The sequence below is a fragment of the Zalophus californianus genome, chromosome 6 (assembly GCF_009762305.2).
Source record: "Zalophus californianus isolate mZalCal1 chromosome 6, mZalCal1.pri.v2, whole genome shotgun sequence".
Classification (NCBI taxonomy): domain Eukaryota; kingdom Metazoa; phylum Chordata; class Mammalia; order Carnivora; family Otariidae; genus Zalophus; species Zalophus californianus.
This window is the reverse complement of record NC_045600.1, coordinates 103,978,468-103,992,731: the sequence shown is the minus strand read 5'-3', so window position 1 is coordinate 103,992,731 and position 14,264 is coordinate 103,978,468. Positions and strand designations below refer to the sequence as shown.

General features: G+C 38.9%; 1 protein-coding gene across 5 annotated transcripts in view; it reads left to right on the top strand.

The window, feature by feature from the left end:
• Positions 1 to 14,264, top strand: part of HERC1 (HECT and RLD domain containing E3 ubiquitin protein ligase family member 1) — a 187,792-nt gene that overhangs the window by 118,746 nt on the left and 54,782 nt on the right. For 4 of the 5 annotated variants that reach the window (XM_027569669.2, XM_027569670.2, XM_027569668.2 and 1 more), the window contains exons 35-39: positions 4,065 to 4,304; positions 4,671 to 4,754; positions 6,478 to 6,998; positions 9,198 to 9,973; positions 13,006 to 13,204. In XM_027569669.2, the coding sequence (XP_027425470.1) occupies positions 4,065 to 4,304; positions 4,671 to 4,754; positions 6,478 to 6,998; positions 9,198 to 9,973; positions 13,006 to 13,204 (1,820 nt within the window). The remainder of the gene's footprint in view (positions 1 to 4,064; positions 4,305 to 4,670; positions 4,755 to 6,477; positions 6,999 to 9,197; positions 9,974 to 13,005; positions 13,205 to 14,264) is intronic. The other variant, XM_027569671.2, reaches the window with a different exon arrangement.

Genomic DNA, 14,264 nt, shown 5'->3' with positions numbered 1-14,264 from the left:
TTTGTCCTTAAGTTTTTGTATTAACTGGCTTAGGCATCATTTCAGCACAGCACAACTCTGGCCAGTCCAGGGCTTAGGTAGTGTCATGTTAGGGTGCATACACAAGAACTACAATTCTAGAAGCCATGCATGCTCTCCTTGAAAAAGAAGAGTTTATGATTGTTAGGATACCCCTGATCAGGATGTACATTATTAAGCAGAAAAGTTAACAGGGCCCCAACGTGACCTTCCACCAGGGGTACCTCCCACCCTCTGCTCCCAGTGCAGTTTGAATAATTTAGAGTCAGTGGGACTCAGGGACTGCCTAAAGGCAGTCAGTTAAATGGTTTTACTTGTCTGTGATACCAGTTTATTTGCCTCAAGAGCATGATGACATCTAGAGGTGTGCTGTGGAATATGCAGGAGCTAGGGCCACTCCCTGTTTTTCATAGTCTGTCGGTTATGATGGGAGGCTCAGCAGTCAGGTTGAATTTGAAGTAGTCACAGCAGCCTTCAAGACAACATGGATTTTTTTTTCCCCCTAAGAGAAACAGTTCTGAAAAACAAAGATCATTAATACCGTCCCCACTCCTCCACACTTCCCAAGGGTCTGGGTTTTGGTTTTGTTTTTTTATTCTCCCTCATTCTAAAATCATAGGTCCCATTTAGTAATTATAACTTCAGATTTTTTCAGTCATGTTTTTATCTTCATTTAGACCTTTTGTGCAGAAGTGTTCGGTGCAAGGACAAAAGAATTTTCACACAAAACCATTTTCATACAACTTAACCAGAATAGTCAGGAAATTGGTCAGGACAAAAATCCCAGTTAAAAATTTTTTTTCAAAAGGTTTAAAAACCTCTTAACTCTTTTATACTAATCATTTATCTAGTGAGCATCCTAGAAAAGATCAGTCTCTTTCTGGAGAAATTCTTTTAATAAAAGGCCTTACTTAGATGTGTCTATCAGAAGAAAGATGAGACACGGAGAGTCAAGCTATCAGTCTGTTGTTGCAAACTGCAAGTAATCCAAAAAGCTGAACATAATATAAGCCAACAGTAGTGGGATGTCCCCAAGGAGAGGTCGAAGGTCCAATCAATTAAGAGTGGATGGCAAGGTCATACTCCCTGTGGTACGCCTTCCTCCAACTACAGCTTTCAGCAGGAATTGCTAATTAGAGGACTGAAATCAGTTTATGTGTCAGAAATATGGAGCCAGTTAGCTCAAATTTAGATGGTTCCATCAAAGAATAAGCCCTTTCCTAGGGGCATCTGCAAGTGACCCAGACAGTCCAGCCAGAATCTATGAGGTTTTCAGGGTTTGTGGCCCCACAGAGGAGTCCTAAATCTGCAACACTCCCAGAATTTGAGTTTTGTTCTTTGGGCCAGTTCCTGCTTTTGAATCGAGCACAGCTCATGTTGGGTTGAAATAGCCCATGGCAGACAGTATCGCGTTTTAGCTTGGCATCAGATCCAGGCAATTAGAATCTATAAATTCAGGATTCTAAAAAGCTGACAACTCTTTTGGCATCAGTGAAGCCTAGAGGTTGTCAGACCAAACTGCTGTGTTTCAAATCCAAGTGACAAGCAAGGCTTTTCTAGGCTCTTTTTGCCTTGTCAGTCTCCGAGTCCCAATTTAGCCAGTCAAAAATAAGCACTTTAGGCTAGAAAATCATTAGCCTCTTAAGTGTCAGACATCAGATTTTACTGATGAACTGAATGGCAAGTGAAAACTACTTTTTAAAACTCTGAAAATATATCTGTGTATCTCTGTCTCGAGATTATCACTCTTTATATATTGTCTCCCTTTTTTCAGAGGCTCCAGTAAGCAATAATCATAGCAAAAAATCATCACTTATGGAAGCTTATTTTGTTTCTGATACTCAAAAGAGATTAAATTTACCCTCTGGTGGTAAAAAACAAGGAACTTGTATCTCCCTAACAATTTTTCCTTTGAAGCTCTCACTGATCAGGATGATCCCTTAGCATTTATGAAGTTACAAGCCTATAATGTTTTATATCAGTTTTATTACACATCTAGATGAAATAGCCACAAAACAAAGCTGGTTTTTGTTTTTTATTTAAAATTTGGGGCACCTGGATGGCTCAGTCGTTAGGCATCTGCCTTCGGCTCAGGTCATGATCCCAGGGTCCTGGGATTGAGCCTCACATTGGGCTCCCTGCTTGGCGGGAAGCCTGCTTCTCCCTCTCCCACTCCCCCTGCTCGTGTTCCCTCTCTGGCCGTCTCTCTGTCAAAAAAATAAATAAAAATCTTTAAAAATTTAAAACTTTTCCCCTTCAGATTTCAAGCTTACTCAAAGTCTTAGAGTAAATTTAGGGTAATTAGCTGGGTCAGGGGCACTGCTATAGCAGTGGAAGCATCTAGGCTAAAGAAAATAACTGGAGAGGTCTTTTCTTTCTTTCTCTTTTCTCCTTTTCTTTTCTCTTCTCTTCTCTTCTCTTCTCTTTCCTTTTCTTTTCTTTTCTGCTTTATTCCAGCTCTGGAACTGATTTAACTTTTTTCCCCTCTTACTTGGAGGAAAGAGAAACACACTTCTAATATTTTTGGTCTACCCAGAACTCACCTTTGGGGAAATTTGAACTCTTTGCCCTCCCACCCAGAGGAGAGACAACTGCAAATTAATTTGTATTCTTTGGCCCACCCAAAGCCCATTTGTAGGGATGTTTGGGGCCCATTATTTTCCCTCCCACAAGAGAGAACATCACAAATTTTACCCTGACTGCTCTCTTTTTTCTCACTTTAACAAGGCCAAAAGCAGTCATGGGAGCCAGTGAACTAACTCTTCTATGGTTGGATCTATTATTTTTTAGTTCCACAGGTAATTTTACCTCTCCCAACAGATAGCAATTCACCTGCTGTTTAATAACACATGAAACTCCGTAGCCACCAGACACCAGTGTTTTGTCTTTTCCCACTTCTCTCTCTCTCTTCTCCAAATAACGCTGTAACTATATTTTAATGAGTCAGTTCTAATGAATCTTCTTGTTGCCTCCGTGTGTCAAGGGTCCCCAAGATGACCCCTATATTCAAAGATTTGGTAGAAGAATTCATAGGACTCGGCATATAGTTTTACTTATGACTAAGATTTATTGTAACCATCCAGTAAGGACTTAAAGCTGGGTAAAAGAGGGAAAGACCAAGGCGGAATCGGGAGGAATCAATGTACATGCTTCTTTATGTTCTCTCCTTCCCATGAGGGCTCACATGGAATATGCTCTTTTCCCAGCAACATAATGCAGCAGCATGTATGCAGTGTGTTAGGGAAGCCCATTAGAGACTTAGCACCCACGATTTTTACCAGGGGCTCATCATGAAGGTATACTCTGCCTCATATGTACCAAAATTCCAGACTCCCAGGAGGAAAGCAGGTATTCAGTATAAACCGTATTGTTCAAACACTGTATGCCTGGTGAGCTACCCTTATCACTTAGGGAAAGTTTTATATCAGTGTAGGGAACTGTTTACCAGTTGAATTCCCAGAGACTAGCCAGGGGCCAATGATTCAGCTCAGGTCATGATCTCAGGGTTGAGATCAAGCCCCATGTTGGGTTCTGTACTGGGCGTGGAGCCTGCTTAAGATTCCTTCTCTAACTTTCTCTACCTTTCCCTCTGCCTGTCCCGACCCTTCTCTCCTGTCCAAAAAAACCCCCAAAAAACACAGTTTCAGTCCTGCTATATTAACTCTTCTCTGCACAGAAATATACATAAAAGAGTAGTTAGAAAATTTGAATGTAAAGAACTGAAGCTTTCCATTAATGATTTTTCTGGACTGGGCATATTCAGCTTCATAATTGAAATATAAGCTAAAATTGTTTAAATAAGTACTCAGAGGTTACTCTAAATGTTCTATAGGTAAAAATTAAATTTGTCTTTAAATTGTTATAAAATGATGAAATTGTTTCATTTGTATCTTATTTTCACTTAGGATGGAAATAAACTTACGTATTCCCATAAATGCATCAGTGTTGTTTATGAGCATATTCCCCAGTATTGGTTTATGCAATTAATAGTATATAAACAGGTTTTTTGGATATTAGTGAACATTACCACTTTCATTTTATTTTAGTTTTACATTGTGAAGGAAAACAGAGGAAATGAAGGCACGTGTGTTGGAGTTTCTCGCTGGCCAGTACATGACTTTAACCACCGTACTACCTCGGATATGTGGCTCTACCGGGCCTATAGTGGTAATCTCTATCACAATGGAGAACAGACTCTGACGTTGTCCAGCTTTACTCAAGGAGATTTCATTACCTGTGTGCTAGACATGGAAGCCAGGACCATTTCCTTTGGGAAAAATGGAGAGGTATTGAAACTCATTCACAAGCATTACATATTTTCTTGTTTTTATTTATACTCAACTCAATTATTTAAGTGCTGGTCACTCAGTTTGTAGATTATCCCCTCTTCTCTGCTTTTACTCTCTTACCTTTTGGTTCTTTCACCAAACAAACAACTGAAAGATGGCAAAATCCCAGTAAGATTTTTGAAGCAGATGAACAAATCAGGATCATTTGTTATGTGTGGGATTTTCTTGGTTGGCAATGTTATTTGAGATTTGTTCTTATAAATTGTATTCTGTCTCATAAAAGCTTTGAATCTTAATGTGATTGGATATTATACATTAAAAAAAAAATTCTTATTTCTTTTTATCACCTCTGCCACACTATAGGAACCCAAATTAGCTTTTGAAGATGTGGATGCAGCAGAGTTGTACCCATGTGTCATGTTCTATAGTAGCAACCCAGGGGAAAAGGTAATGAAACCTCAAACCTTTATACTTAAGTGTAAAGAATATTTGTCTTTTTTTATTAATATTTGTTAGGATCTGATAGAGTTTGTAAATAGAATAAGCTATTTCTACCATTAAAGTACCTGCTCAGGTAATTTGCTCTCCTAGAAAGTTAGATTACTTTTAGAAAGTACCTTTACTCTTCATTAAAGCACCATTTGATATTCTGGCAATTTGAATGTAATAATTCCTTTCAGTTATAGGAATTATAGGAAACAATTTAGGAATAATCTGGTTCATTGGCAGTTGTGCATATAGGAGATCTAGAAATAATCTTAAACGTAATCGGATAGCATTAGCTGAATAATGGAAGTTGTAGTTGTGATGGGGAACCTGAGGTTCATTCAGCTGAGGGGGGGGTCCTTATACCTTATAGATGGTGTAAATTTGAACCCTAAACCTTCAGGAGGACAGTATTAAAGAGATACCCTCTCACTAAAAACTTTTTTTTCTCCTCATCTAACACCCAGGCAGAGGCAAATTTCTTTGTGGTTTCCCTGTGCTGATGGGTGGATTTGTTTTCTGTTACATCCTTTCATTTGAGGATGTAGTATAGCCTAGCTCTGGTCTCCAGAATTTCTAGTTTGTAGTAGAAGATTTTCACGCTGTCATATTTCTATAATGGAAGTGCTGGACTTGATCAGTCCCTAACCATGAAAGTTAACTTTTATTCTGTGCTTTTAAATATGTTTTAAAAATTGCCAAGGTGGTATAATTTTAAGCTAGCAATTCATGAGAGAGGGAAAGTGCCTCTTGAATAAGTAATCAACAAAACTGGAGTTGAAGTAAAGAGACAACCCAGTACCTGCAGTAGTCCTTTCCCCCAGTGATATTCTCACAGCGCGAACTAGGCTTTGCTATGTTCTACTCAAAATGATGGCCTAGGGCTCCCCAACATCTGTGAACCTTGAAGGAATTAATTCAGCCTTGGACTATGTATCAACCAATTTATTCTGCCCAGAAGCCTTTTCTGATAAGTTTCACAGTCTCTGATAAAAACAATATTAATGGTAATTAACATCTTTTTGAACAATTTACTGTGTATCTGGCACTGTAGTAATAGGCACTCTATGTACATAGTCTCATTTAATCTTTAAAATAACCATAAGATGCAGATATTAATTGTGCAATTTTTTTCAGATGAAAAAGCTGAGGTTTAGTGAGATTAAATAATTTCCCAAGATTATGCAGAGTTAAGATTTGAACCCAAGTCTTGCTCTTCTTTTAACATCAGGGTCTTATTTGAAATGTGTGGATTGGAAATATCCCAATTATCTAGACTTACAATTTTTATCTTTGTGCCCATTGAACAGTATAAGATGGCCTCAGGGCTTGTCTTAAGGATGAGAGTGAATAGATTCTCAAGGCTTTTTTTTTGAAGTAAGTGGAATCAGTCACCAACACCTTGGTTTAAACCCATCTTTTGGGTGGCTACAATAACTCTGATACTCACAGGCTGTAGGAGGAAGTTTAAATGACACAGCAGCTTGTTTCAGAGGACCATATGGCTATTAACAATAAATTTGTAATATTTGTTCACTCCTTAGCAGCAGCCAATGGCATAATATACCTATATTAGGAGACCAAACACAAGTTCAACATGGGATTACATGTGCTGGACTTTATAGTGACTAGTAGTTTAGGAGAACTATTACTATCACACATTTCCTGCCTTTTTTCCTTCTAGGTGAAAATTTGTGATATGCAAATGCGTGGCACACCACGAGACTTACTTCCAGGAGACCCTATTTGTAGTCCAGTAGCAGCAGTGCTGGCGGAGGCCACTATTCAGCTTATCCGTATCCTTCACCGAACAGACCGTTGGACTTACTGCATTAACAAAAAAATGATGGAAAGGCTGCATAAAATTAAGATATGTATTAAAGAGTCAGGTCAGAAGCTAAAGAAAAGCCGCTCGGTTCAAAGCCGAGAGGAAAATGAAATGAGAGAGGAGAAGGAGAGCAAAGAGGAAGAGAAAGGTAAACATAATAGACATGGCCTTGCTGACCTCTCAGAGCCGCAGCTGAGGACCCTTTGCATAGAGGTGTGGCCTGTGCTGGCAGTGATAGGAGGAGTTGATGCTGGTCTTAGAGTTGGAGGTCGGTGTGTTCACAAGCAAACTGGGCGCCATGCCACGCTGCTGGGAGTGGTCAAAGAGGGCAGCACGTCTGCCAAGGTCCAATGGGATGAAGCAGAAATTACCATCAGGTATGATTTGTTGAGTTACACTTTTAGCAAATGAGTATTTAATGGTGAAATGGGCCTATGGACAGTGAGTAACTGTATTTTAGATGAGCTGCCAGTTTTTAAAATATTTTTTTTCATATAGCTGGATATGAGTACTGTGATTTCATAAAGGAATATATCCCAAAGCCATGTTACCAGGAATATTAGTGGTTTGTAAGATATATGGGCTTTTGTTCTGTGAAGAAATGGTAAGCTCACTAATTTAGGTTTAACTGGGATCTGTCTTTCTGTTTTTCATTTGGCTGCTTGCTTTTTGATCATTTCCATTACACACTGGGATAGAGAAAAGCCAGCCAGCAGATTTGTCAATTATATTTTGTGTAGGTGGGCTTTGAATGTAGGCAGGAACATTTGAGTGACTAAAATTCCTATCCCTTCGGTGTACAGTATTTTGGGTAGATAAGGAAATCACACTTATTTGACACAAACTGTATACTTAAAAGCATTTAGATGTGTTTGCAATCACATAGGATTTGTGTGAAATGGAAGCTTCATGTTTCAAAGGAAATATGTCAGGTATCTTAATTGATAAGGGGACTCACTTATCTAATGATTCTACATAGTTGCATCATTTGAAAATGTGATTTATTAGTGATAATATATAACTATTCATTTTACTGCCTAAAGTGATTGTTCTATAGTGTTTGTTTTTTTTAAGATTTTATTTATTTATTTGACAGAGATAGAGAGCACAAGTAGGCAGAGCGGCAGGCAGAGGGAGAGGGAAAAAGGCTCTCCGTGGAACAGGGAGCCCAACGTGGGGCTCGATCCCAGGACCCTGGGATCATGACCTGAGCTGAAGGCCGCCGATTAACCCACTGAGCCACCCAGGCGCCCCTGTTCTATAGTGTTTTTTTTGTTTTGTTTTGTTTTTTAAAGATTTTATTTATTTATTTGACAGAGAGAGACATAGCGATAGAGGGAACACAAGCAGGGGGAGTGGGAGAGGGAGAAGCAGGCTTCCTGCAGAGCAGGGAGCCCAATGTGGGGCTCGATCCCAGGACCCTGGGATCATGACCTGAGCTGGAGGCAGATGCTTAACGACTGAGCCACCCAGGCGCCCCTGTTCTGAGGTGTTAATATGACATGGGACCATATCCAAAACAGTGGTACTTAAGTATTCTTTGAAGGCAGTACTGTTTTAGAATCTAACAATAGCTGTAGATTCTCTCAGCTGAAAACTAACACATAAAATTTGTACAGTTTCACCCTATACTTACATTCCCCCACTCTACCAAGCTAAGAAACTAGTGAAAAATTTACAATGTTTCATGAAAGTATCTACCTTTTCTTTTATTCTTTGCCTTGTTTCAGAAAGGATTTATGATGCCTTAATAAGATGCAAATAAAATAAAGCAAAATAAATCAAATTAAAGCAAATAAGAAAATGAGGAAAAGGGAAAATAAGATTAAGAAGATTAATCTGGAACCAAGATTTAGGTTAATATGACAAAGTTATGCCACCAAACTTTAGGTATTTGCGAAAGCTGTTACATTTTGTGTATTTATAACATTTTTAAACTTCAGTAAATTCTTGCCAAATATCAGGAAATACGTGATCATATTTTTGCTTAAGTTACAAATTAGAAGTATTAATTGAAGACTACAAGGTAATTTTTTAAATGAAAACAAAGTCTTGGAACCTCTTGAATAGGTTATAGTCATTACCCATATAATAAGCGAAATCTATTCTACAAACTTCAAATAGCTTACATCGGGATAGGCAAACTGCATCTGGCCCATCTCTTGTGTTTGTAATAATGTTACACAGCCACACCCATTCATTTAAGTATTCAGTGGCTGCTTTCACACTATGATGTCAGGGTTGAAAGGTTGCCGTGGAGACTGTGTGGCCTGCAAGGTCTAAAATATTTACTATTTGACTCTTTTTAGAAATTTTGCTAATTTCTACATTAGAGTATAGTAAATACTCTGATTTGAAAATACATGCACATCTCATTGCTTTTGCATTTATCATCACATTTCCCTATTTTCTCATAAAATACTCATTTTTCTCTCTGTAATGATTTCTCTAGTTCGTGTAAATTATTCTTTGTACTGTGTACATGATGCATCTTATTTTGTTTACATTATTTTCTGTACCTTCCTTCTGTCTATCCCTCACTTGCTTCTTCCTGTGTCATTCTGATCTTATTAAAGCTTCCCAACTTTTTGGTCGCCTAGTGATACTCCATTGTATAATCTGGAACCCTGTGAACCACTGCCTTTTGATGTGGCGCGATTCCGAGGCCTGACGGCTTCTGTGTTGCTGGACCTCACATATCTGACTGGTATTCACGAAGACATGGGCAAACAGAGCACCAAGCGACATGAAAAGAAACACCGACATGAGTCTGAGGAGAAAGGGGATGTTGAGCAGAAAACCGAGAGTGAATCTGCTGTAGATATGCGAGCAGGCTTAACATCTGATGATGTCAAAAGTCAGGGTACCACAGCCTCCAAATCAGACAACGAAATAGCTTCATTTTCTTTAGATCCAACACTGCCAAGTGTGGAATCCCAACATCAGATAACAGAAGGAAAAAGAAAAAATCACGAACATATATCCAAAAACCATGACATAGCCCAGTCGGAAATCCGAGCAGTCCAGCTGTCCTATCTCTACCTCGGTGCTATGAAATCACTTAGTGCTCTTCTTGGCTGTAGTAAATATGCTGAACTATTGCTGATACCAAAGGTTCTGGCTGAAAATGGCCATAACTCAGACTGTGCAAGCTCTCCAGTCGTTCATGAAGATGTGGAGATGCGTGCAGCCTTGCAGTTCTTGATGCGACACATGGTGAAGCGGGCAGTCATGCGGTCACCCATAAAGAGAGCATTGGGATTAGCTGATCTGGAACGAGCTCAAGCCATGATCTATAAATTAGTGGTCCATGGGCTCTTGGAAGACCAGTTTGGGGGCAAAATTAAGCAAGGTATGTTACCTGCTTTTTTTTTTCTTTTGTGTTGTTGAAATTATTTACAATGTCAAATATGATACATTCCATTAGTGATTTATAAAAAATTTTTTTCACCAAAGCAGTTTTCACATTGTTTTTCCTTTGCAAAGCTAACAGTTCTTTTTTGTTTCTTTTATATTAATAATTATCTGTCTACTTATAATTTTCTATCTTAAACCCACACAAGCATAGAACTTAATAATCATTATTACATTTTGTAAAACTTAACTCATGCCACAAAAGGTACTCAAATATTTATTGATCTGAATCAAGATGTATGTTATTCTGATAACTTCTCAGAGACATTTTATTTATTTTAAATTTTATTTTATTATGTTAGTCACCATACATTACATCATTAGTTTTTGATGTAGTATTCCATGATTCATTGTTTATGTATAACACCCAGTGCTCCATTCAATACATGCCCTCCTTAATACCCATCACCAGGCTAACCCATCCCCCTATCCCCCTCCCCTCTAAAACCCTCATTTTTTTTTTTCAGAGTCTATAGTCTCTCATGGTTCGTCCCCCCGCTCCGATTTCCCCCCCTTCATTTTTCCCTTCCTAATACCTTCTTTTTTTTTGTTTTTTTTAACATATAATGTATTATTTGTTTCAGAGGAACAGGTCTGTGATTCATCAGTCTTACACAATTCACAGCGCTCACCATAGCACATATCCTCCCCAGTGTCCATCACACAGCCACCCCATCTCTCCCACCCCCACCACTTCAGCAACCTTCAGTTTGTTTCCTGAGATTAAGAATTCCTCGTATCAGTGAGATCATATTATACTTGTCTTTCTCTGATGGACTTATTTTGCTTAGCATAATACCCTCTAGTTCCATTGACGTCGTTGCAAAGGCAAGATTTCGTTTTTGTTTTTTTTTTTTTTTTGATGGCTGCATAATATTCCATTGTGTGTGTATATACATACACACACATACCACATCTTCTTTATCCATTCATCTGTTGATGGACATCTTGGCTCTTTCCATAGTTCGACTATTGTGGACATTGCTGCTATAAACATTAGGGTGCACATGCCCCTTTGGATCACTACATTTGTATCTTTGGGTAAATAGTGCAATTGCTGGGCTGTAGGGTAGTGCAGTTGCTGGGTCATAGGGTAGCTCTATTTTCAACTTTTTGAGGAAACTCCAAACTGTTTTCCAGAGTGGCTGCACCAGCTTGCATTCCCACCAACAGCGTAGGAGGGTTCCCCTTTCTCCGCATCCTCGCCAACATCTGTCGTTTCCTGACTTGTTAACTTTAGCCGTTCTGACGGGTGTGAGGTGGTTTCTCATTGAGGTTTTGATTTGGATTTCCCTGATGCCGAGCGATGTTGAGCACTTTTTCATGTGTCTGTTAGCCATTTGGATGTCTTCTTTGCAGAAATGTCTGTTCATGTCTTCTGCCCATTTCTTGATTGGATTATTTGTTCTTTGGGTGTTGAGTTGGATAAGTTCTTTATAGATTTTGGATACTAGCCCTTTATCTGATATGTCATTGCAAATATCTTCTCCCATTCTGTCAGTTGTCTTTCGGTTTTGTTGACTGTTTTCTTTGCTGTACAAAAGCTTTTTATCTTGATGAAGTCCCAATAGTTCATTTTTGCCCTTGCTTCCCTTGCCTTTGGCAATGTTTCTAGGAAGAAGTTGCTGCGGCTGAGGTCGAAGAGGTTGCTGCCTGTGTTCTCTTCTAGGATTTTGATGGATTCCTGTTTCACATTTAGGTCTTTCATCCATTTGGAGTCTATTTTTGTGTGTGGTGTAAGGAAATGGTCCAGTTTCATTCTTCTGCATGTAGCTGTCCAATTTTCCCAACCCATTTGTTGAAGAAACTGTCTTTTTTCCATTGGACATTCTCAGAGACATTTTAAAGTACTACTTTTATAGATTCTGTATTTTATTTTTTATCTTCACCTTTGGGGATAATATGAATTCTGAGATAAAAATGAGATATATTCAGTAAATGTTTATTGAGTGTTTGATATGTACCAGGTACTCTTCTTGGTTCTGGGGAGCCAGCACCGAACAAAACAAAGTCCCTTGCCTTCATGGAACTTCAGTTCTTTTTTTCTTTCTTCCCTTCCTCTTCCTCGTTCCTTCCCTTTTCCCTTACTCCCTTTCTTCCTGTCATAGATTAGACAGTAAATAGGCAGAGAGAAGTGCATGTTGTATATGAACAGGAGTATTAAGATCATGATTATGAAGGTATGTGGCCATTTGGCAACGCTAAGAGAATCAGCTATCTTTGTGGCAACTGCTATCTTTTTTTTTTTTAAGATTCTATTTTAGAGAGAGAAGAAGTGGAGGGGGCGCCGGAAGGCAGAGGGAGAGGGGAAGCAGACTCCCTGCTGAGCACAGAGCGAGAGGCAGGGCTTGATCTCACAACCCCAAGATCATGACCCTGAGCCAGAATCAAGAGTTGGACACTTAACTGACTAAGCCACCCAGGCGCCCCACTGCTATCTTGATATTATGTTTATTTGTAAGCTCTTAGACGTTTTAATTTTTTTAAACTCTTGGGAGTAGTTTATTTTGTGAGGCATTGCTCTGTTTAGAGCATGGGGTTTCTGTCTAGATTTGTATTGTATTTACATGTCTTCATCTTTGCATGTTTGAAGACTAAAGATAGGCATCAAAATCCAAGTGCTAAGGAAACACAGTTTTAGTGATTAGATATCATTCTTAGAGAAGCTCTAGTCAAATCTTACAAGCAAAAGTGAGACTATTTTTTGTTTTTAAGAGAACCACCTTCTCTAAAAAATGAGTAATTGCAAAAGCTTGTTACCTTATTATCTGTAGAGTTTATAACAATGGGTACAGTAGTGAATACAAGGATGTATATATGCAAGAACATTAAAAAATGTTTCATAGAAATTGGTACTTATGAAGTAGATTTAGAAACTTCTCAAATTAAATGTTAAAAGTTTTCCATTCCCTTGTCACTTGTGAAGAAACAAATCCTTAATACTTTTTAAATATTTACTGTGGTTTACAGAAATTGATCAACAAGCTGAAGAAAGTGACCAAGCCCAGCAGGCACAGACACCGGTTACCACTAGCCCATCAGCCTCGAGCACAACTTCCTTTATGAGCAGCTCACTGGAGGACACCACAACTGCCACCACTCCAGTCACTGACACAGAAACAGTACCTGCATCTGAATCCCCAGGAGTGATGCCACTTAGTCTGCTCAGGTAGGGAAGTTGACTTTAACATCTGCCATATTGATGCCTGTGATTCTGATCACAGGATCGTTCTCTTATAAAGAATGTGCCTAACCAAAAGCATTCTAGAGCTAGAAGGAACCTAAGAGATCATAGAGTCAAACCCAATTTGCTGAAGTTGGGAATGTCCTTCAGAAGTTTAGTAACTTGCCCAAAGTCTCACAGCCAGTTTAGAGGTGGCTGATCTGTCTCCCGTGCCACTGACAGATACTCCAGCCATCTGTCTCATTATAATAATTTTTTTGGGGGGCTAGGCTTTGGAATATTTTTTTCCTCAAAAAGTAAATGCTTGTATTGAATATTAGAGCTTCAAGATAGAACTCACTTCCATGGAAATAATTTTCTCAGGTTATTTCCCTTTTAAGCATTATTTCTTAATTATACTTTTATTCTTCTTGTAAGATCAAACAAATCTACTCAAATGAAAGAGCATGTCTTATGATACTTCTTCAGCCAACCCTATTTTGTAGGTTTGTGAATTCCAAATAATGTTTAAGTTTCTTTTTGCTTCAATTTGCCAGGTATATTCACAAAATGAAAAATTTTGAGAGAAAATCGTTAGGAAGGGACTATTTTGTGAGCTCCCTTAACTAGGGCTTAGGTGAAATAAAGGCAGTAGAATGGTTAGTCTCCCTTTTTTTCTTTCTTTCCCCCCTTCCTTTAATTGACAGGTTATTATTCCTAGGGTATAGACTGACATCTTAGAGAGTAGAAGAGAGAGGGGCTTTTATCGTAATGCTTCTTAATTTTTGGTGTCCACAAGAACCAGCTGGGAGGCTTTTTAAAGCTCTGGCTCTATCCCCCTGTAGTCTCATTCAGTAGGGCTGGTGGGGCACACAGTTTGCATTTGAATTGAGGGTCCCCAGTGATTCTGATGCAGTGGTCTTCAGCTCACACACACAGTTACTGCTCTGCTCTTGGGCGGGAACACTCATCCTGGCAGTTACCAGCGCCCAGCCCTCACACATCTTAGCACTCTCACTTGAGTAACAGTTCCAGGAGGTGCTTCTGTTCAAGAAAGAAGGAAGAG